At 36.7% G+C, this 24,778-nt stretch overlaps 2 protein-coding genes across 8 annotated transcripts in view; one reads left to right on the forward strand and one right to left on the reverse strand.

Annotated features, from left to right (window-relative positions):
- The window catches only part of LOC128868523 (uncharacterized), a 35,895-nt gene that overhangs the window by 8,075 nt on the left and 3,042 nt on the right, over positions 1–24,778 (forward strand). Inside the window, exons 1-2 of one of the 7 annotated variants that reach the window (XM_054110703.1) lie at positions 2,061–2,412; positions 2,487–2,532. The exons of 5 other annotated variants lie outside the window; for them this stretch is intronic. In XM_054110703.1, coding sequence (XP_053966678.1) covers positions 2,218–2,412; positions 2,487–2,532 — 241 coding nt within the window. In that variant the 5' untranslated portion in view covers positions 2,061–2,217. Of the gene's footprint in view, positions 1–2,060; positions 2,413–2,486; positions 2,533–6,358; positions 6,636–6,728; positions 6,772–24,778 lie in introns of those variants that run through there. One more of the 7 variants, XM_054110702.1, reaches the window with a different exon arrangement.
- Positions 14,588–23,931, reverse strand: LOC128868521 (aarF domain-containing kinase 1). Its single transcript, XM_054110699.1, has 3 exons — positions 23,673–23,931; positions 15,463–16,752; positions 14,588–15,224 (listed from the first exon to the last, which is right to left on the reverse strand). Exons 2-3 carry the CDS (start codon positions 16,666–16,668, stop codon positions 14,883–14,885), a joined length of 1,548 nt encoding a protein of 515 aa, XP_053966674.1. The 5' UTR covers positions 16,669–16,752; positions 23,673–23,931; the 3' UTR covers positions 14,588–14,882.

Genomic DNA, 24,778 nt, shown 5'->3' on the forward strand with positions numbered 1-24,778 from the left:
ATGTATTCATATTACAGAAAAAGCGCATGTCCATAAACGCTTTGCCCTCTTATTGTTTATTATAAAATGTAATATCGAATTTCGCATACGTATTACTGCCATAATTTTTTCTAACCTCAGTAGACGTCGTTAACGGATTTTTTTCCAAATGCCTTTTTTCATATCGTTAATAATAATTAAACAAACTAAAAACTCCAATATATTCCACCAAAGCAATTTCTATATAGAAAACCCTTTCAAAACAGTCCTCACAGCTGATTGTCAATTTTGCAGGTAATCTGTCATATGTGAACGGGTAGATTAATTTTGTGGATTTAATGCTAATTAATGCATATGTGAACGTACTTTAAGAGCGTAGTCAAAAGAATTGTAAATGGTTTGTTAAAAATTGTAAAATATCATGACTTGCTGTTAGGAAAAATAAAATAACATTAGGTTCACTTTTCGCGAATGTGCGAAGTGAATCCATTATATACGTATTTCGGGATTTTGTTTTGGCCCGTACATTCTGTTTTATCCTGTCAAATGTATGGGGTTCGCCTTGATATTCTTCCACAAAATGGAGGGGCTTGACTACTGAAGTATTTTCTAAGTCGAGATGTGCGCTGCAACAGTTGAGTTGGCAGTAAGTTGACAAATAACTACTCGTAGTACAGATCTATTATTACAAAGTTCATAAGCCTAGATTCAATATCTTCATTGCTAGCCAGACAGTCATTAAGATAGTAACGACTGGTATAACCACTTTCTTCTGAGAATGGTAGCACAGAGCCAGCATATGGCATACATTGACATCTTTCATGACTGTAAAAATCATGATTCATTTTCAACTATATTATATATTTTCCAATGCTCCGACGGAATATTTTTTGAAATACTAATAGTGGTATGCCATTATATTAAGCTGGGTTCTAGCGCCTGTCCACTATGCGAGGCCGTTAGGTTTAGAGTTCACAGCGAACGTGTCCTAATTTCTCCTAAACACAATACGAACTGATCAAACACTTGAGAAGATCACTGATTTCCACTTTGCTGAAATCTTTCAACTCATTAAAGGTTGTCTACCTAAAGTGGTGAATCTTCGTCTGGGTAGAGCAGGACAGTGAGACAGAAGGTAAAAAATCGTTTCTTCCTCTTCTTCCTCTAACCCGCATATGCAAAAGTCAAGTGTCTGCGCGTCTAGCCTCTGGGCTTGTCTGCCTATTAGATAGTGGCTCGTTATAACAAGGCTATGTTTATTTTTGCTCAGCATGGATTCTGTGCATATACTAATATATATCATATAGAATCAGTCACAATTGCCGGACGATTCTGCAGGTGCGTTCATTGCGCCATCTCTTGTTCACTATTCTTACAAATTTCTCGAAAATAAGTGGATTGCATGTTAGTAAGAGTGTACCTGCGTACAAGTGCAGCATTTTGCATATGTTACATTTGGGTGAACGGAATTAGTCGTCTTTAAGAGATGTGGGACATTGACGACTGCCTTGGATGCTATCGGCTATTTTGCCTCGATATGTCTTACAACGTCTCTTTCCCACTCTTTCCTTGAACGCATTTTGCATTTCGTCCAACTCTACCTGTGTATGTGTACTAAAAGTGTATATTTTTCAAAAATATCAGGAAAAGAAGAAGAAATATCAAACATCAATGTTTTAAAAAAAATACATTATCACACGAATGATATGCTTACATACAAACGAAAATTAAAAAGTTACTATATTTTCAATGAACCCCTTACCGTACCGATATAAAGAACATATATCTTATCTTACCTTTGGAGTATTATACACATACGCAAATACATATATATACGTACATAAGAATGCATATTAATTTCTCCAGTTGACTTAAAACTTAATGATAAACAAATCAAAGCAACAAAAACACTGCTGCCATCCAACATTATCAGGTTCTTAATTAATATCCGACAGCTGACTCACCATTCATTTGAATTCAATTGAAAAACCATTTTCTACGTAGGATTAAACTCTACATACGTAGGGTACATCGGGAATGGGAAATAACAAAATAACAGTTGAAAAATTTGTGTACAACGAACGGTTGACAAATAGTTTGTAACCGCTATAAACAAACAAACAAAAAATGTTGTGAATGATTTTCTTTTGAATTTCCAAACAAAATCGAAATAAAACGAAACTTAAAGTAACGATTCCATTTTTAAAAATAATATTTTCGGAATCGAAAGAAGTTGCAATGCACAATAATTTCGATACCACTACGTCTACAAATGATCTGGCAAAATACACGACAATCAGTGCTGTAACAAATGCAACCAACACAACAACACAATCACAATCCGACTTCCATTGTTGCAATTGGTTTGGACTCTATCATTATTTGGTAGTACTTTTTGTTCTCCTTACGGGATTATTCATACTGTTTGGAAGGGTAATGTGACAGAAATTATATTTTTAGTTTTGTTGATTCTGATAATATAGTGAAATTTTTCAAATTTATTAAAGATGATCATTAAAGCTCGGCGCCGCCGATATCAACGTTTGCAACCAGGTAAATATACAGCATAGCAAAGAGATATAGTAAATAAAATAAAATTTTGAAATTACTGTATCCCACCGGGAGAGCTTTTCAAGGAGTCTTGAAAGTTGTATTTGTTTCACTATTTTTGTGTATACATGTGTAAATACATACATACTGTGCGTTAAATATCTATAACACATAGACTTATTAATTAGTTTGAATATTTATTTTTTTCCATTTAATTCAAATTTAAGATTTTATGAAAATATTGTCCATTCTCCTATAAAATCCATATAAATGTAAGTTTCAAACTATAAGCAAATAAAAAAAAAAATTCAAGAAATTTTCTCAAAATTTCAAATTGTTTAATCATAATTTTTATAAAAATTTCGAATGTGCAGTTTTATAACCCATTGAATCTTACTAAAATCGGCCAGATTGTGTAATTCACTTCCGAGTGAATTTCAATGCCATTGCTAGAAAATTTCAATGAAATTCAGTCGGTAGTTAATTACAAAATATAGTGCAAGTTTGAAATGGCTCAAGAATCGCGTTGACTTTTAACAATAACATCTTTGCTGGATGTCTTGTGCATTTTCCTCCACACAGCCAATTACAATTTTCCGCTACTTAAACACAACAATTTCAAAACCTGTTCAGGGCCAAAATTTTCGAATACTTTTATGTTTATACCTATTTAAAACTTATTAACAGTTCCGTTCAGACTGTTTTGTTTTATCAAAAGTAGAAAGTAGGCTGAACCTTGAGAAGTGTCTTCTGAAAACCCTAAATATAATGCATTCTTAAGCTACACATTGAGAGAAGACTTAAATTTGCGGAAGAATGTACATAAAGAGGAACCATTTGGAAGCACGGCATCAGTTCGGATGGCCCAGAGGGATGTCGTTAATACTGACATGAGGAGGATTTAACACCTTTATCAAAAAGTTCCCGAAATATGTTCAGAAAACTCAAAATACAAGTTTATTTCTTAAAAGTGATATTATCACCTTCAACTGCAGCGCATTTATGCCAGGGTTTGATCCTGCTCTCGAAACCTGTTTGGAGCTCTGTTTTCGGTATAGCCCTCCGAGCCGTCTTCAATTTTTCCATTACTTATTTACTACATTTCGGCTACAATACTTTCGGCTTTTAAAACGCGTTCCTCGAAAAGGTTTTGCGATTCGACCAAACAGAAAAAAACCGCAGGGAGCCATATCAGGTGAATTCGGTGGCTGCTGGATTGTACTCGTTTAGTTCTTGGACAAAAATTCACGGATAATGATGGCACTGTGCGAGGATGCGTTATCATGATGCAAAATCCAAGAGTTGTTATTCCACAAATCATTTATTTTTTGGCGAATTGCTGCACGTAAACGTCTTATAATGCCCAAATAATAGTTCTTATTAACTATCTGAACTTCTTTCAAAAATTCGTGATGTACATAAAAACAGTGAGCGTCACGTTTTTTTTACTAAGAACGACGTATGTAGGTTTTTTGGTCTTGATTTATTCGGAGCTCACGACCTATTCGCGTGATGTCTGCATTGCGTGTCATACTCATACGCCCACGCCTCTTCTCCGCTAATGGCGCGTTTGCTGAATGTCATGAAGATAAATAAATAAAGTCCTGTGAGGTCAAAGTGAGATTGTCGTATGGATCGGCTGCCACCATAACCTAACCTAACCTTAATACAAACCCGTTGTTTTAAACTTAAAAATTTTGGTAGAAATGTTAATCACAGATGTATCAACCTAACAAAAAAAAAACAGGACAGTTGATTTAGAGCGACACCTGGCGGTTATTCCGGAACCTTTTTGATCAAGGTGGTACTGGTGGTCTGGGCAGCATTAAGAAATTAATCTAGGCCAGATATTGCTTTTGCGTCTGGACTTTGGTATTCCAGTTTTATCATGACCAGCCGTAAGCCCAGACAAGAACCCCGATTGAAAACTTTCGGGGAACCCTGGCATGAAAAGTTTTCGATCTGAAAAACCCGTTCATTGAAAATATCAGTGAATATAAGGAAAGGATCACCAGCGCGTGCGAGAAATTCCGGCCGACACTTTAAAGAACCTCGTTTAACATGTTCCTCGGAGAGTAAACGTTGTTGAGGCATAAGTTTTTCCTTGATGAAATGTCAATGAACACTGAAAACAATTATGTATTCAGTTTGGCAGTAGTCACGCGAGATCTGTCAAAAAACCCCTATTGGAAAAAGTACCTCCAATGTGATCACCCTTTATGAGGAGGAGTTCAGCTAAACACTTAGCAAAAGTTGAACGTTGGAGAATATAACTGCCAGAAAGCAGAATCTTTTATTTAATAATTTCTTATAACAAAACAAATAAAGCTTGAAATAAGTAAGACTTGTATATGACTGACTATAAAAACATCCACATTCATGAAAATTATAGACCAGAATAAGCACCAGATTTTGCGTAATGTGGAAAAGATATACCTGCCCCAAAGTAAGAAAATTCCTGATATACGAGGGCGTCCTCCTCTATGAAACTAGATATACATGTTGTCCCTCGGCTAAAAAGCCATTAATTTACCAAAAAACAAAACTTAATTGATCGTAGCGTAGATTGACTTAAGCAATGGAAATATTTTATTTAGGCAGCTGAGAACACACTACTTGTCCATGATGCAAGAAAATCCCTTTCGTTTGCTGGCAGAAGTGATGCCATCCATAAGACCAAGAGGCTTGCGTAGGGTTAATAATTTAATTCAATCTAATCTAATTCAATCTAATGGAATTCTGCACAGTTCTGCTCTATCCAGACGAAGATTTGTCAATCTCGGTAAACAATTCTTCAATGAGCGGGAGAATCTCAGCATTGTGGAAATCATGGCTCTTATAAAGTTTTTGATCAATTCACATTGGTTTAGGAGAGGTCAGGGCAAGCTCACCATCCGATATCACAATGGGTCATGAGCCTAACCTAACATAACCTAATCGAATAATAGCCGGTTAGGAGACCCACCACGTTCCAGAGTTGTGACTCTGTTAACCTGAAAAGTTACCTTGGTACCTCTGGTTCTTTGAAAGCTAGCAGTTACATCCGAATTTAAAATAAAGAGGTGAAAATTTATTATTGAAGCAAAAATATTTAATAAATTTTGTTTTACATTTAAATCAGGTGAAATCGGCAAATAATCGAATAGTCTTATGATTTTACGAGATGTGTTTAATTCATTTCCTCTTCCACTTTACCATGAATGCTCAAGTGCCTACTGGCTAGCAGTAGAAGTCAATATTTGATTAGTCTTATAATTTTGCACCAGAGTTATAAGTCATACCAGCGTTCGAAATTCTCTCTGTTAAAGTTTCAAGAAACGTATTATTAGTAGTAGAGAAGTATGTTGTTCATTACCCCAAAAACCCTAAAGTCATGGTGCATTACAAACATATGTACATACATATATGACACATATTGCTATAAAATTTTACCAACAAAGAAAATTTCGAAAACACATTGTTCTTTGTACACTTTTCTGCATGCATGAGCGAAATCGCCTAGGAATGTATGAACGCATTGAATGAATATCTTATCAAGCAATTTGTCAAAGCTTGATCGGAGAAAATCCTCTATATTTAATAGATAAAATTTGCGCACCTTTTCCAAAATTTGTTGCAAAAGGTTTGAATTACTGTTTGCATGTTCAAGTATATATGTACATATGTAAGTACATACTCGTACACAAGCATGCATGTAATTGTTTTTAAAAATATTCATATAAACATACATACCTATATACCTATGTACAGACAAGTCTGCAAGCAAAGCCCATTCTTAACGACAAATTGAATATCAAAACTTGTGCCGCAATTTCGGATAAATTTAATTATTAGTTGAAGAATACCTTTGCACTGAACCGTACGGTATAATTTAAATGACGGTAATGTCGGCAACCAATATAACCGGCCGGACAAGTGTCGCGACAACGACGGTCGACCCGATTGACCGTGATATAAGTACTACCTCTGGCAATGAGACAACCCTAAGTCCGTGGACAACATCCACACCAGACGATATCATCATCACTGATGATTACTGGTACTGGAGTGGTGTGTATTACTTCTATTTGATTTTTTTGCTTCTCGTCTGTTTTGGGCTTATTATGGTACGTGTGTAAGAACATATTGATGGTTCAGTGAATCGGTTTTTTCTAATGAAAATAATCTATTACTTTTCACGCATTTTGTTACTACGGAAGGCCGGTATCGCACGTGGGAAACGCCTAGCAGAAGAAAAAAGAGGTAATGGAAATATTTTTCAAGTTAATTTCTTACTTAAGGACTGTCATGTGAAAGTATGTATGCAAGCACATTATGATTATCAAAAAATAAATAAATTATTTGTTCTAAGGGCATAAAATTGAGTGCCCATATTTTTTAAATTTAATATTTATCCGTGCGCAAACAATTTGAAAATTACCATAGAAAATAACACACTTTTCAGTAAATTTGCTATAAAATGTCATTATGGACATACTGGAAGTATAAGAAAACAGATTAATATTATTTTTTTGTAAATTTTGCCCTTCAGCAGGCAATGGCAAACCTCCGAGTGTAGTTCTGCCATGAAAAAGCTCCTCATAAAACAAAAAATATCTGCCGTTCGGAGTTGGCTTAAAACTGTTTCAGGAACAACATCAAGACACACGCCACAAATAGGAGGAGGAGCTCGGCCAAACACCCAAAATGGGTCTAAGCGCCAATTATATATAATATACCTGTATATAAATATAATATCCTCCTTATAACAATCTCTAAACTCACCGCATATGTATGTATATATGTGTCTAAAGTTTAAACAATTCGTAAATATGTTTGTTCGCGTATATGATAATTTTCAATAATTATGACAAGGTATCTAATTTTCTGGTTTGCGTAAGCAAGAAACTTGCAGAGTAACATACGAGGGCTGTATGTAGCTGCTTAGAAAATTTGTATTACCAAAAGTTTACGAGAAAGAAAAGTATCTGATTGCGACAGCTGATTACATGTTAAGAAAAAAAACTAACTGACTTTAAAAATTGTAAGGTCTGACTGTACGTCAGTCAAATGTACGTGAAACTTGCTAGTTTTTGCAAATTTTATTTTTTATTTTCTTGTTTTAGTGCGAACAGATGGCAATTCGCCTGAATTTTTAACTTTTACTGGAAGACTACGCGAATAAATTTTATTAATTAATTATCATAAATGATCGGAATTTGGCCTCCGATTTACCCAAAACTTGCAAGGAAAGAAGAAATCCAGAGAGAGTGTGACATGTAATTTTGAGGAGAGGCCGCAAATTCATGCTAGAAAAGGTAATATTTTCAAGAATTAGCTTCCTCCCTCCTAGCGTTGATAAATCTAATTACCATTTGAGCTAATGACAAATTGGCCTTAAGAATTTTAAAGTGTGAAATATGGTATGGTAATAAGTTTCCGTCCTTTCTTAGCCAAAGTTACGAACTATTTAGACAATTAAATAATACATGATATTATGCGAAGTATGTGCCATTAGAGACAAAAACCTTTTCTTATCTTTCAAACAGCATACGCATTGACGAAAATTTCGAGTTCTATTAACTAGATCCATTCATTGAGCTCTCCAATAAGGGCTGACTGCATTGATCGGAACAGATGGTGCAATGTCTGGGGAATACGGCGGGTGTGGCAAGATTTCCCAATTCAGTCGCTCTAAATATTTCTGTACCGATTTAGCAACGTGTGGCCTGAAGTTGTCATGTAGAAAAATCAGTTTGTCATGTCTACCGTCCCATTCCGGCCGCTTTTCTTTGAAAGCTCGATTCAAACGCATTAGCTGCAATCGATAACGATCGCCAGTGATTGTTTCAGATGGTTAAAGGAGTTCATTATAGATGACACCCTTCTGATCCCACCGGAGGAACATCAACCGAAATGTTGCAATTGTGGAGAAGCCCATCCGGCTAGTTACAGAGGTTGCATTGTAGAAAAAGAGCTACAAAAGATACGTGACAAGCAAACTAACAAAAATAAAGCTACTACCGGAACTTTACACCCAAACAAAGAAGTAGCTGAAGCCGTTAATAAAGATGGGCTACCTGAAACAGAAAATAAACAGCAAACTCTGCTATCATCAGATACGGCACCAAAGGTGCTTACATTTGCAGAAGCATTGAAGGCTAACAAAATTGAGGAAGATAACATTTTGAAACTGATCCTAGAGAAACTAACAAAACAACATGAATTCAATTTGGTACTCGAAAAAAGACTGCAAAACGTCGAAAAATATCTGCAAAATAAGTTATAATGCCAAACTTCCTGAAAGTAATGCTCTGGAACGCAAACGGGCTTTTAAAGCATCAAAAAGAGCTGGAATTTATTTTAGATTCTCAAAAAGTGGATGTATGTTTGATTGCAGAGACACACTTCACAAAGGAGTCGTCAATAAAAATTAAAAATTACAATGTTTATCACACTATCCACCCTAGCAACCGTGCAAGAGGAGGGAGTGCAATTATCATCAAAAGAAACTTGAAACATCACGAAGACCAAAAAATATTCACGGAAGAATTCCAGGTAACAACTGTTACGATATACGCCAAAACTGAAATATCAATTTCCGCGGTATATAGCCCTCCACGACATACAATCAAATGCGCCCAATACATTGAACTGATAAACAGCCACAAGAATAGATTTATAATGGGTGGCGACTTCAATGCCAAGCATACTCACTGGGGATCGCGACTCACAACAACCAAAGGAAGAGAACTTTACGATGCACTTAAGAAGACAGGATGCATTGCTATATCGACGAGCAGTCCAACGTACTGGCCAACAGATCCACATAAAACACCGGACTTAATGGAGTTTTTCATCGCTAAAAAAGTATCAACCGCTTATGTTAACATTGAGAATGGCATGGATATGTCATCAGATCACTCTCCTATATATCTAACACTGCACGAAAATGTAACGACAATACAACATCCATTTAAACTGACTAACCACCTTACAGATTGGGATTACTTTAAACACATTTTGGAAGGCCCAGATGACCACCTGCCGATAATCAGCACAAAGGATCAACTCGATGACGAAGTACTTCGATTGACAAATAACATCCAACGCGCAGCTTGGCAGAGTACACCAACTATAAGGAAAACCATTTCAGGTCACAAGTATACCAAAGAAATAAAGGAAATGGTATTGAAGAAACGGAAAATACGAAGAAGATGGCATCAAACAAGATCACCTCTTGACAAAGCTCAGCTAAATAAAATAACCAAAACACTTAGCGACGAAATTAAAGCGTACAAAAACAGTTCATTCACAAAATACCTGCAAGAATTAACAAATGAACGGAAGACAAATTATTCACTGTGGAAATGTACTAAAAAATTAAAACAACCGTTATCTCAGAACGCACCCATCAAGATACATGGCATTAAGTGGGCCAAAACAAATAAACAAAAAGCAGATACATTCGCAAACTACCTCGAGGAGACGTTCACACCGTATGGATCGGTAATGGCTGATGATATGGATCACGACGGCGATAGCAATGCTATAAATGAGATCCCTCCGGTTTCACAAGACGAAATATTAGAAGAAATTTCATATCTAAAGATAAAAAAATCGCCAGGCTACGACCTCATTACTGCTGAAATATTGAAACAGCTCCCGAACAATATTATTGCTGTATTGACGAATATCGTCAACACCACATTTAAGCTAAAATATTTTTCAATATATTGGAAAACAGCGGAAGTCGTTATGTTCAATAAGCCAGGTAAAGATACTCACGCTGTATCATCATACAGGCCTATCTCCCTTCTTCCAATACTATCGAAAATGGTGGAAAAATTGTTAATCAAAAGGATCAACATAATAATAGAAAACAAAAAAATTATACCGACGCACCAATTTGGATTCCGCACGAAGCATTCGACTATCGATCAAGTACATAGGATAGTGCGAATAATAGAAAATGCTTTTGAAGAAAGAAAAACCTGCTCTGCGGTATTCCTTGATATATCCAAGGCGTTCGACAAAGTATGCCACTATGGGCTACAGAAGAAAATAAATGCGTTGCTACCCAAGCAGTACTCCACCATCCTACATTCGTATTTATCCGACCGTTACTTCAGAATAAAACAAGAAGATTCATATTCATGTCTCAAACCAATCAAAGCAGGGGTTCCCCAGGGAAGCGTACTTGGCCCTTTATTGTATTTGCTCTTTACATGCGATCTGCCATGCAATTCAAACTGCGTAACAGCTACTTTTGCCGACGATACAGCTATTCTTTCGATAGGAAACACGGAAAACACATCGACATCACAATTACAATTAGCCATAAATGAAATATATGACTGGACCAATAAATGGCATATTAAATTAAATGAAAGCAAGTCTGTGCATATAAATTTCACCCAAAACAAAATCAAATATGTTCCAATATATTTAAATGGTAGACAGGTTCCATACTCAAATACTGCAAAGTATCTGGGCATGACTCTAGACGCCAAGCTAAGATGGAAAGCCCATGTAAAGAAAAAGAAAGAAGAAATAGAATTAAAATACAGAAATATGTATTGGCTTATTGGAAAGGAATCAGCACTATCCACCAATAATAAAATGATTGTATACAAACAAATTCTGAAGCCTGTATGGTCCTACGGCGCACAGTTATGGGGATGCTCCAGCCAAAGTAACATTCAATCTATACAAAGGCTCCAAAACAAAATTATTAAATGTGCAGTCGGTGCTCCGTGGTATATCCGTAGCTCCGATCTTGAACGCGACCTAAATATTGACTCGGTGGTAGACACGATAAAAAAGATAGCAAAAGCCCATGATGAAAGGTTAAAAAACCACGTCAATACGGAGGCCACTATTCTCGCTAATCCAGCTAATTGGAGAAGAAGACTGAAACGCAGAAAGCCCAAAGACTTAATGTACTAACCACACCTTAGCGTGAACTGTTGTATATACCTTATTTTCTAAATTCTAAACAAATTGCTCGTTAGTTAATAACATTTTTTCTTTGTAACTAGTCGCAATGTAAAATAATAAAAAAAAAAAAAAAAAAAAAAAAAAAAAAAAAAATTATAGATGACACCCTTCTGATCCCACCAAATGCACAACATTGAAGCATGAATATTTTTTGAAGCAAAACTTGTTAGGCGTCGATAGACACGAGCGTGAATGGAGAGTAAAATTTCAAGGCCATGCAACATTTTGGGCATTTTCGTTCCGCAAGAGAGAAAAAAGACATAACGTAGAGGAAAAGGAGAGAGAGAGCTATACCTTATATATATTTTATGATGAGTTTTTGTTGTACAGTACAATAGTTGAAACTGTTCGGCGCCGCCGCGACTATTTCAAACTGTGCTGAACAGTCTGACAACTAGAATAATGGCCGCTACGGCTGCGCCTATTAATGCATTTTATTCTTGTAGTCGCTAGGCATAGAATTTTAGCTTTGTACAACATACGCATTTAGAGGAATAAAGTGAGTGCCCTGTGTGCGCGGTTATATGTACGTGTATATGTGTATATTAATAAGCATTGTTTTGCTGGAAGTTCAGAACACAAATATATACGTTCATAGGCTAGGGCATCAAGTATGCATACACACATACAAATATGCATATGCAAAAGATAATTGTTTTAGCATTTGTTAGGCAGGAATTTGATCATTAGGATATTTACTCCCTAATTATTGCATGAATTCGTGATATTCGTGAGGTAGATCATGGTTGCTTCAGTGCATACATATGCGTGCAACACTATATTTAATAAAGATGCAATTGAACTTAGTTGTCCCATATATTCAAATACGTTTCTTTGAAGTTTTCTTTTATTTATTTTAAATTTCAAAGTTTTATACTATCTAGAAAATGCATACATAATATTATTCCCTGTAGTAAAATGTAAATTGAAAAAAATGCTTGCTGCCGTGCGTATTCACATACCTACTATGTAACACTATAAGAATTGAAGATGCAATTGAACTTTTGTACAAACATAACTAACATAATTTACATATGTATATATATATTGAGCAACACTTACTTGTATGCTCTATGAATTCTCGTCGAAAATTATGTTTGTAAATTTTATCTATTTGTATTCTCTGCAAATGTTGTGAATTTATTTAGATATATATTCTTTCTCTCTCTCTCGGGTCTCTCCCTCTTTCTTTGTATGCCTTGAAAGTTTCACTTCGGTTATGTGTACTACGCTACACGCAGTTTGTTTTTTCGCTGTCGATGGACCTAGTTCACCTGGCAGGAACCAACATTTTCGTTGCTTAGGGTTATCATAATAGATCCATTTTTCATCGCCAGTGAGGATGCGATGCAGCAGGCCCGTGCGCAGACCCTCAGATTTAGGGTCTTAAAAAAATGTTACAATAAGCATTACATTGTGTCATTTCTGAACCCTGCAACCACAGACGGCTGCACAAACTGACATACAACAGTGCGCCACTTGCTTTCTCCAGCGACGAGGTTCAGGGGGCCATCAAACACATGAAACCATCCAAAGCCATTCGCCCTGACGGACTAAACATGCTGATGTTGAAAAAGCATTGGGTGTAGAATATCTCACCAGGGACTTCAACCTGTCTATGGCCACTCTCATCATTCCTGATAAGTGGAAATTAGGGAGAGTGGTCCCACTACTGAAACCTGGGAAACCCGCCAACCAAGGGGAGTCTTACCATCCGATAACTCTCTTTTCCCCAGTAGTGAAGACTCTTGAGGTCCTTATACTCCCACTCTTTACAACACTTGACCCCAGCCTCGTTCCGTAGAGTGCACAACACCACCACGGCACTCACCGTCATAAACACCCAGGTAAATCGCGGCCTCAACCAAAACCGCCCCTGCGAGAGGACTGTCCTAGTAGCGTTGGATCTAAAAAAGGCTTCCACGCCACGCTACTAGATGACATTTTACAGTCGACACTCCCGCCAGGGCTGAAGAGGTGGACCGCGAACTACCTATGCTCCAAGGAAAACGACTACCTCGCCAGTCTTTCTCGCTTCTTCACTGCGAGGAATTTACAACTCTCCTCCACTAAATCCACGGCGACCTTTTCCACCATCTGGACAAAGGAGGACAAGCTACAACTCAAGGTGAAAGTCGATGATACACAAATTCCGACGGTTAGCAACCCCAAAATTTTGGGAGTTACCTTTGACAACTTGCTCTCCTTCTCAGCGCAAACAACCGCTATTGCAACTAAAGTACAGAATCGCAACAAGGTTCTCAAGTCGCTTGCCGGCAGCACTTGGGACAAAGACAAGGAAATGTTGCTGTCGACTTTTAAAGCAATAGGCCGACCGGTTCTAAACTATGCTGCACCTGTCTGGTCGCCTGGAACCAGTGATTCGCAGTAGACGTAGACTGCCAAAACAGCGCTTTAAGGACCGTGACAGGATACCTTCTGATGTCACCTATACAACATCTACATAATGAAGCCCAAATGCTGCCTCTTAATAAGCACAATAAACTGCTCAGTAAGCAGTTTCTGCTAGGGTGTTACCGCAGGCCTCACCCATGCAGACACGTGCTCGAGCCTGAGCCACCTCCCAGGCACATTAGGAGGCATTTACTCAACTACGCGAACGAGATCTCAGACAAAACAAACAGACAGTTACTGGATCGGACAATATACAGACAGGCCATAAACGACATTCATCGGGACACTCTCACCACCTTCTTAACTTCCCGACCCCCGAATGCCGTTATCGGAGTCCAACCACCACCAATCGCAGACGTTACGTTCTGGATATTGTAGCAGGTTAAACTCCTACTTATCCAGAATCGATCCCGACATTCTAAACATATGTCCGGCATGTGAAGGCACCCCGCACGACACTAACCACCTTTTCAAATGCCCCTCAAAACCCACTCATCTAACACCCCTCTCCCTCTGGACGCAACCTGTCGAAACAAGAAGTCTCCTGGGCCTATCGTTAGATGAGTTAGACGAAGACGACCGGTGATTACACTACACTGACAGAGCAAAGTTACTGCTACAAAAACAACAACAAATAATATTCGATATTTGAAGTAGATCAATAAAATTTTAATAGTTAAATTAACGCATTTAATAATTAATTCATTTCAATAGTTTGCTCGCTGGATTTGTATTGTTTCTTACTTTCTTCACTTAAAAAAATAATTTTGTACGCTGCAGTTCATTTGTCCTCTAGTCACTTTATATAATTAAAAGGTGGCCATTTTTTTATAATTACAAAAATAAATTTTCAAAATAACTACATATGTACACACAAACAAACAAAAACTTACTTAATTATTAACTTTCCAAATAATTAGAATAAATAAAATAAAATTTTCTTTTAGGCATTTTTAATTCTATAAAAGTTGTTTCAACGCCGCGAAGAAACCAAAGTTAATAAACCCCAAGTACACATAAAAAATATTCAATTTGAATATTTCCCATTTCTCACGTATCAATAGCCTCAGAGCTCTCCAGCGTGTTGATTTGAGTGATTTTTGCTCGTTGAAGGTCGAATGTACACAACATTTAGACATAACCCAGAAGGCAGTCATGCGATTTTGTGTACGTAGCGTAGCCTCAATGCCTCGGATAAGATCGTTAGTCTTAAGTATGAGCAACATCTGACGATCAACTTGAGCCAACACATCCGCTATGTGCGGTAGTACGAGCGAGGTGTTGTCTTGTAGCGTAGTTTTCTGTGTGACGCAAAAAGTCAGTTATTAGTATTTGAAAAAAGTCAACAATTACAGCTCTACTCACCAAGGCACATTAAACAGGTAGCAATTTTGAGTTTTTTCTATTTATTTGGTCTCTAAATTGCCAAATTTTGTTTAATTATATTTTATAGACTATGGACTAAAAGCAAAAACAAAATCCATTGTTCTTGTTGCTTTTGCTACTGCCATTACCTGTTTAATGTGCCTTGCCACTCACCTCTTCTTTGGTGTACTTGACTCTGTTAATGCCTTGGATAAGTGTCTCCCAGGGCCTCCCCGTTACCATGCACGCAAATAATCCATACAAATCACCTTTAATGCCCAAATTCTGACTATGCACACGCATCGCCTGGCGATCAACATTTAATATACTGAGCCAAAGCTTTGAGTACTCATACCGGAATTTATCAGTCAGATTCGCGTACAGACCATGATCCAATAATATGATTTCTACTTCACCCTTTGGACTCTTATGCACAAGTATGTTTCCTGGATGTGGATCACTGTGCACGAAACCAGTCGTGAATATCATTTCCGAATACAGTTGACCAATTTTGTTCGACACAGTAAATGGATCGATTTTGTGTTTCTTAATGTAATCGAGATCGTTCACCTGTCCACCTTCAAGGTACTCCATAACTAATATACGCGGTGAGCTAAGTTCCCAATAGATTTTTGGCACACGTAACCATGCATATTTCTGAAATTGTTTTGCTACTTTCTCTGCATTTTTGCCCTCATTGAGAAAATCAAGTTCGACGGGTAAATTCTTCTTGCTTTCATCAACTAGCCATTGTATTTTGAAGTCGGGAAAAATGCGTTCCATAATTTTCACCAACACTTCCATCGTCTTGATATCGACTCGAGAATTTCCCTTCACATACGGATGCTGTACTTTGACAGCGACTACCTCGCCAGTCTTTAGTGTGGCCTTATGTACTTGGGCAAGCGAAGCCGTGCCAAGTGGGTTTGGTTCAAATGACTCGAAAATTTCGTCTGGGTTTCGTTTCAAATCTTGACGGATGACTTTGTATAGATCTTCAACGGGATTTTGTGGCGCATTTGAGTGGAGTATTTTCATTGTTTGTACAAATTCTTTGGGGAGTAAATAATCCAACGCACCAACATGTTGACCAGTTTTTATGTAAACCCCCTTATTAATACAGATGAGGTCTAGCAGCTTTTGGGCAGCTATTTTATGTACACGACTTTTTTCCGCTTTGTACTCGGGCGAGGTTTTGTCCCATTCACGATAATACAGTTCGCGTTTGTAAGTGAGTGCCACATCGAAAACGGTAATTGCTGAACGACCGAGACGCACAATACCCAAGGAATTGACATCATAGTCGTTGGTGTGTAGACTGAGACCAGTACTGATGACGCCAGCGCCAATGATGCTGTATGAAAGGATACGTCGAAACATTTATGGCACACTTGTTTGGTTTTTTGTTGACTTATTTGGAAGAGCAGTTGTGGCGTAATGTTCGAAGGATTGTAAATGTTGTAGCTGTAATTTGGGAGAAAGGAACAATTAATGCGATATGAAAAATATATAGAGTGCAGATGACAGAGGAGTACATATAATAGTTAGGTGGGTGGTGACTGTGCGTGGGTATTAACTGCTGCTTGTGGCGTACTCAGGTGAAAAATGTTTGTTTATCATTTCACTGAATATTAATGTTTTCACATTTTCTGTATAAGAGAAGAGCTAAAAATAACATCATTCTGGAGTGAGCCTGTTAAGCACATACATAAATGAAAGTAATTATACATATGTACATACGCACACTCACATACACAATAGTTGTTATTAAACTATTCACCCTTATTAAAAATGGATTTAATTGACTTTATAAAATTATAGTATATGTTATTTTCACATATAAATATTTATACAGAATCTAACATCTACATATATATTTTAATTTTAATACGTGTGTGAACCAAGGGCACCGGGCTCTATGTCTAGTTTCAGATGCGAAAGATTAAATAAAAAACGTGTTTAATTTAAAATCGATCGCCCTCCGGCATATGTAAATACATGCAACTAAGTGCATTTCCCATCCGATCGGCAAATTCCATCAATAGTGACTCTTAAAATACTTATACTTATACTATACTACAACGATTGTGCTTTGAATTCGAAATAAGGTTGAGAAAAAATCCTGCATCATTACCTTAACCATGATTTACGAACCTAATAGTGTACTGACGGAAAGGGGAGGGTGTCCGATTGGAAAGCTCGAAATGAAATGATGATCAGTGAATAAATACTTCGAAACTTACTCACTGCTATCCCTCGGCTTACTGCCACTGATCTTAAAAATACTAGGGCGTAATTTATTCCAGAAATAACTGAAAACAAGTCATGTTGCACGTAATTCATGAAGTAACATTTGCATGGGAATTTATTTGAAGCTCACAAAATAAAAATACGAAAACTAAATATTTGGAGACCTCAAAAACAGTTCTAATCATTTTGAATCAATGATAAAGTAACGACAAATAAATAAAATAAAAGATTAACAGATAATCGTATATGTACATTTTTATGGCAATATTAAGCTGTAAATCACTTCTTTCTAATATCGGGCAATAGCTCCCGTTAAGTTTTTTAATGTTTCTTCTTACCATGTTTTATTCGAAATGCATATTATTGTGGTGGACAAGGAAATAGCGCAGTTCTCTTTCAATCATTAGTTAAGATGATTAAAGATAGTTTTTTCGGTAAATTCTTATTTTTTATAATTGCAAATTCTTATATAATTGCGTTCTTTATAATCGTTATTGGGCAACAAAATAGGAAGAGGGCCTCACTGCTCACTGAAAGGAAAACATTAATTGGGACCTTTAAGAAGTGTGGCTCTTTAAAGTCCACTCGAGCGATAACGCTGGAAATAAATAAGAAATGTAGCTTGAATATATCAGTCAGACTTGTGTGAAGGCACCTTAATAAAAAAAAACGTCTCAGCAAAAATAAAGCGCTACTGTCGAAAAAAAATATCCGGCACGTTTGTCTTTCGCAAATTGCCCATAGAAGCAAAGTTGTAAAATTCTGGAAAAAAAATACCTTTTACGGACGTAAAACTAAAATTAATCTGACTGGCCCTGATGGGAGGACTTTTATTCATCGTAAAAAAAAAAACCAAGAGTTCAATCACCGTAAAGCACAACAAAGACACTAAAGCATGGTGGGGTAACTTAAAAATTTTGGGGATCATTTCCTTCGAACGGAGTTGGACCAATAATGAGAATAAAATAAACAATGTGGATATTCTTATACAGCCATGGTCATATAAATAGCACATTTAGACTTTGAAAGCAAAGAGTTGAATATGTTTTTAAATAATTATTTTTTATTGGGAAAAAAGCAACATGAAAAATAAAAAACATATTTACTTCCACTTTAAAACAAAAAAATTGTCAAAAAGAATTTCAGTTCTGATTTAATTTACGAGAACGTTGATAACTCACGAAACTTCCTGGACACATAAATAGCACATCCTAAAAAATTCCAAATAAAAGCGAAAATAGTAAATAAATTAGATAGTTAAGTAATAATATTGTTTTACCAGATTAGTATTTTGTACTACAGTGAGGGGCAAACTCCATTCCCTATTTTTTTTTTCATATTATGTGAAAAATATACAACAGATTTAAGTTTAATCGGTTTTGTTAACTAATGTTAATCGCTGGAATTCGATTACACTATGTGTGAAATATGATGCCACGCAAATGTTTGCCTTTTTCTTTAACGCAAAGTTGAGCTCGTTTTTTTGCATTTTCCATGACTTTTTTTAATGTATCTGGTCCTATGGCTGCAATTTCTTGTCGAATATTTTCTTTTAAAACTGTAAGTGTCTTCGGCTGGTTAGTGTAAACCTTTCCCTTCAAATATCCCCACAGAAAAAAGTCGGGAGCAGTTAAGTCAGGTGGACGCGGCGGCCAGTCAAAATCACCTTTTTTTGACACTAATCGACTTGGAAACATTTCGTTCAATAAATAAATAGTCAGGCGAGCTGTATGGGTAGTCTTGTGGATTCAATTGTTGCACAGTTTGAATCTTGTACGGAAACAACTTCAAATCGATCCGTAAAATACGTCGCATTGACCTTTTACTGATGCCCAAAGCCTGAGCACCGCGTTCAGTCGAAAGATTTGGATTTTCCTGTAAAAGCTCTTGTGCAATGGTGATATTGATGTTTGATCTAGCTCTGCGGTGTATAATTGGACGTGGCACATTACTGAGAATACCAGTAGATTTAAATTTAGCATATAATGCACGAATTGTCTTAGGATCAGGTGCTTTTTTCCGAGGAAATTTTGCACGAAACGCGCGTTGAGTCAGAATAATTCAGTTCTGATTCTTAATGTAAAGTTCGACGATTTCAGAACGTTCGACAGGTGTATACTGCGACATGGTTAGAATTCTACTGACGTCTACTTTTTAAAATGTCATACTTTAAGCCGCATTTACGTCTACGTCAAAAATTATGGCCAGTTTACATTAGGGAATCGAGTTTGCCCCACCCTGTATATCCACAGTTTTTGATTACTTCTTTAAGCTGTCGCTCCAGCTGTCGCTCCATGCTTTCTACAAGCTTGTGGCATCTTTCCTTTGGAATCGAGTACCAAGCCTGCTCAACTGCGGCCCACAAATCATCAACATTTTTGAAATTTTTGTTAGCGAATTTGACCTTAACGTCATTCCACGAATTTTCTATTGGATTGAGAACAGGGCTCTGCGCCGGCTAATCCAGTACATTAATTTTTTCTCTTCTGAGCCATTCCTTCAATGTCTTTGCAGTATGCTTCGAATCATTTCCTGCATAAATGTCCAATTTAATGGCACAAACTGAAACACAAGCGGCTCCATTTTATTCTGGAGTATATCCAGATACTGAAATCTATTCATTTTACCAACCACGCGAACAATCGGCCCAACACCATGCCAGGAAAAAGTTCCCCAAACCATGATGCTTCCGCCGCCGTGTTTAATCGTCTTTTTTGTTAACCTAGGATTTAGCGCTTGATTTTTTGGACGACGTACAATAGTTTTCTCATCTTGTCCCATCCTATTTATTTTGGTTTCGTCGGTCCAAAATACGTTTTTCCAAAACTGAATAGATTTGTCTTTATGGGTTTTTGCAAAGGCAAGTAAGACGGTGTTTGATATGTCTTTTTGAGAGAAGTGGTTTTTTTCGGCTTATGCGGCCAAACAGCTTCGTTAAGTCGCCTACCTACAAGCTTTTTGGACACCTGTAGACCAGATTTTTGGTTTATTTCAAGCATTATTTGCTGTGTCGACTTAAAAGGATCTGCATTGCTCTTGCATATTGTAGCTCTATCTACATTAACATCAGTTTTTCACGGATTTGGTTTTTTCCCCGTATTTTTGCTTAGGTACGACTAAATTATAAACCATTTTCCGATAGAACATCATCATTTCAGCTATTTCTGCATAGATTTTTCCGTTTTGACTCATACGGTATATAAGAGCTCTTTTCTCCGGCGTGCTGTCTTTTCCACGTCCCATTTTTAGAAATTACTTTAAAATTTTATTTAAAAACAAAAAGTTATACTAAAAATCTCTGAAGCAATAATAAAGTTTTACTCTCCGCTGCACAAGTTAAAATGTGCTATTTGTGTGTCAACTTCAATCAAGCATAAATAAAATATAACGCAAAAAATTCCATCGAAAAAAACGGTAAATTCCTCGCATAAATGTAAGCTTAGGGGGCGTCCATAAATTAAGTGAGATGTTTAAGGGGGGGAGGGGGTCGAGTCAAATCTCATCTAATCTTACGTTGGAGAGAGGGGGGGTCTCGGCAAATATCACGCAATTTTTTTTCTGATTGAAACAAAAAAATTGTACATGCTTAAGATTTAATCTCAAGCGTAATCGTAGTATGATTAAGATCATTCACTAATTCGTTCGAAAGAAAATAATTTCATTCATACTTCGACGTTATACATTACTACTGTCAAACCACCATATTTGTTTTATACCAAATAGCTCAATTTAATCTGAATTTGCGGTACAGTGTAGCCCGTCGGTTGTTTTCGCGCCACTATGAGCCGAACGCCCTATCACTCAGGTTGACGTTTGACAATTCCGGACTTTAAAGAACATGACGGAAAATCATTTGCTCCATTTCTAATACGCGTACCGATTCAACCGCTGAATGCCTTCATCAGCACGCCTATTGATCTCTATTTCCCAAGTATACGTGATGATTTAGAGAAAATATGCTGCAGTACATGCGGTATTTACTTCGCATCTATCACAAGAGCTGCAGAGCACAGGAGAGCAGCTCACATTGCACCAGCTAAGCAAGCGCGTATGTTCCGCAAAGTGCGACCCTCACGGATTGTCACAAGACGAGCTAATGAGTTACTGTGCGCAAGCGTCAACGGCTTAGAGTGGCTATATTAGAACGAAGTTGAAGGAGCACATGATTTTACTGAAAATCATATGGACATGTTGGTCCCAATAGTCTCTCTTGAAACCGCGCATGCTTCTCCATGGACTGAATTAGAGAAGATATTCTTTTTTTAATCGCAGTAGTTACGATTTAAGTCTTCTATTGTTAAATTTTTATTACACTTATAACTCTCAGCAATATTGATTACTAGTCTTAACTAGTCGTAAATAAAAGCACGAAGCAAATTTTTTTTCTTTTTACAATAACAATCCAACGCGTTTACATAAGAAACCCACATTTTGAAAAATCTCACGTGAGATTGGGGGATGGGGGAGGGGGTTGAATAAAATCTCACGACATCTCACCAGGGGGGGAGGGAGGGTCAGAAAATTGGAAAAAACACCTCACGTAATTTATGGACGCCCCCTTAATAGCGGTAATAAATGTAAGCAAACAAATTTATTTGATCAAAGCAGAGTTCGTACTAAAAACTTAACTTAACGTATAAGGTTCACATTTGAACTATTTATCTGTCCATGGCTGTATACATAATATCATATACTCGTACATATATTGATGTTCTCAAAAATGCGACGGAGTCATGTTCCATCGAGTCCATGCCAGTAAACTGGTTATTCAATCATGATAACTACCCCAATTATACAGCAAAGTGGTGAACAATTGACTTCCAAAAGAAAAAAATGGTCCAAAGACTGCTTTCAGTGTCCTGTTCAAAATGTTATAAATCCCGATTTTTCGAACTCCTTATAGTTATAGATATTGAATTAGTATTTATTCAGCGTTCTTTTATTTTTTAATAATACCGGAATAAAATAATAGATTTGTGCAAAAATAAATGTTTCACTAGGTCATCCAGTAAAAATAATCATCATTATATACATATATAATATGTTATTGTGGCGAAGTGCGCTATTTCTCTGTTCATAGCTGTATATTTAATTGAGGCAGCAATAAAGTATAAAAGAGATAATATAAATAAATGGAAAATAAAAAATATAATATCTTACTTAGGTTGCGAACTTATCAGCCGCCCCCCGTGCTAATACGTACAATATCTCAAAAAATGAAACACCACAATCAAAAAAATAAAAACAATTTTTTAAATTATATGTCCCTACAATTCTAATCTATTTTTAATAGTCTTAATTTAATAACCGATTTTTTAAAATTCAAATATCTGCATTTATGCATTAGCGACACCATAGTAATGTTGGATGACTTCTTTATTTTTGTTGTTTCGTCATACAGCTGAATGGAAAGTATTTGGACGATTATAAATCTGGGCAGTTACAGTTTATCTTTTGGAGCGCTGTTCTATCCGTGCAAGATGCATCGCTTCCCTTTTTTTTAAGTCTAGATGAGTAACACAACATTTTAAAAACCATATGATTTAATGACTATTCAATCCATCAATCAATCTTAATTATAACTTTGAAATATTTTTCAATGTGCCACCAACTGATAGCAAACTGGTGCTAAAAATCTGAGAGCACCAAACCAAAAACGTCCCATCAAATACTCGCATACATATGTATGTATTTATCTAAGTATGTATATCTGTATGGCTCACTACCGTATAAAACAGCTGATTTTAATTCACAAAAACCAAAACTAAATAGAAACAAGAAACACTCGCGCTACTCCGCGTTGCACCGTGTTAAACGTTTTTCGTTGCTCAAGACGAACTGCGACGAATACCTGTGGAGTACTGTTCACTCTGTTGCTGTCGATTATTTGTTTTTCATGACTTTCACTCTGTCTATACAACCAACCACCAACCTATGCCCCCAACGAAAAAAAACAACAATAAAAACGGCAAGCAATAGCACTTTGGTACTCAATAACTTTGAAATCCAAGTGTAAACGTGCGGCTCCGTGACGTGTGACGTGGTTACATAAACAATGTATAATTTTAATTGAATTTTCTATTAAACAAATATTTGCAGAGCACATTTGGCAACGCAGTGCGAATTTCACTTACACCACAACTCTATGATGTCTTGTCAATAGTTGTGAAATCTTTAGAATTTGCCACAGGCAAGACGCTCGTAAAGTATTGAACAAAGACGTGTGGAAATGCTATAACTTTAGCCCTAACATGACTTTTGACACCGATTTAATAAATTTTGAATGTTTATGACGGAACAACGATGACGATAAAGGCACCGACTTTGACCTTAACACAGCCATACAACACATGCGCTTACCGCGAGCAACAACACCCGACTGCCAAGCAAACGCAATGCTTATACGATTTGCTCTTGAAGAGTAGTTGGACGCGGCGCATCTCTGAGTAGAGTATTATGGATGCGTTTTTACGAGTAGCTGTTGTTATTGAAGCAGTATTATTGCCCACTCTCCCGCGTATTTGTTTTCGTTTGACTTTTATTTTTATTTTACCTACATACATATGTACTTATGTGTGTATGTATTTCTACTATTTTATATTACTTATCATTCCAACAAACCTTTTCACTAAAGTGCCTTAGTTGTATATAGTTCAACAGGTACCACAACTTAGGAATTTTGATGTTGTTGGGTAATTTGGTTAAACGAAAGCAAATACAGTTTACTAAAGAAATAGTGCAGACTTACCAGCTCGAGCCCTTTTTAAAAATATTAAAACGCAAAATTTAAAAAATTATTTTCAGTACTGGGGTGCTCCTATATATCTTTACACCAAGCAGAAAAGTAACAAATTCAAAAAGCCCATGGTATATCAGGTCAGCTTCTCAACGAGCACACTAACAATACGGTTTTGATAATTTGCAACCATTTTTTTTTTTTTCAAGTTCTGAGGTTCAAGCTCTTACACTGATAATTAGCTTAGGATAGCTGCGTGTTTGCCCCTTTTAAGGTATTTCTTTGTTGTTGTTTTAAAATCATAAAGCACAAAATATTCCCCTTATCAATTTTTATTAAATGCTGCTGGAGTGCTTATTCTAAGCCGGATATACGGAAATCCGGCTCGTTTCATATACCCGATGACGGACTAACTTCGCTTATAAAATGCGAGACACCTGTCTTACACGCTTTTTGGGTGTTTTGTCGAGCTCCTCCTCCTATTTGTGGCGTGCGTCTTGATGT

The sequence above is a fragment of the Anastrepha ludens genome, chromosome 6 (assembly GCF_028408465.1).
Source record: "Anastrepha ludens isolate Willacy chromosome 6, idAnaLude1.1, whole genome shotgun sequence".
NCBI classification, from domain to species: domain Eukaryota; kingdom Metazoa; phylum Arthropoda; class Insecta; order Diptera; family Tephritidae; genus Anastrepha; species Anastrepha ludens.

Bases quoted from the DNA above. Each gene is read 5' to 3' on its own strand.
- LOC128868521 (XM_054110699.1), bottom strand. From the start codon at position 16,668: ATGTTTCGACGTATCCTTTCATACAGCATCATTGGCGCTGGCGTCATC. The intron at 15,225-15,462 runs GTGAGTGGCAAG...TGCGTCACACAG, and splicing joins TCAAGTACACCAAAGAAGAG to AAAACTACGCTACAAGACAA.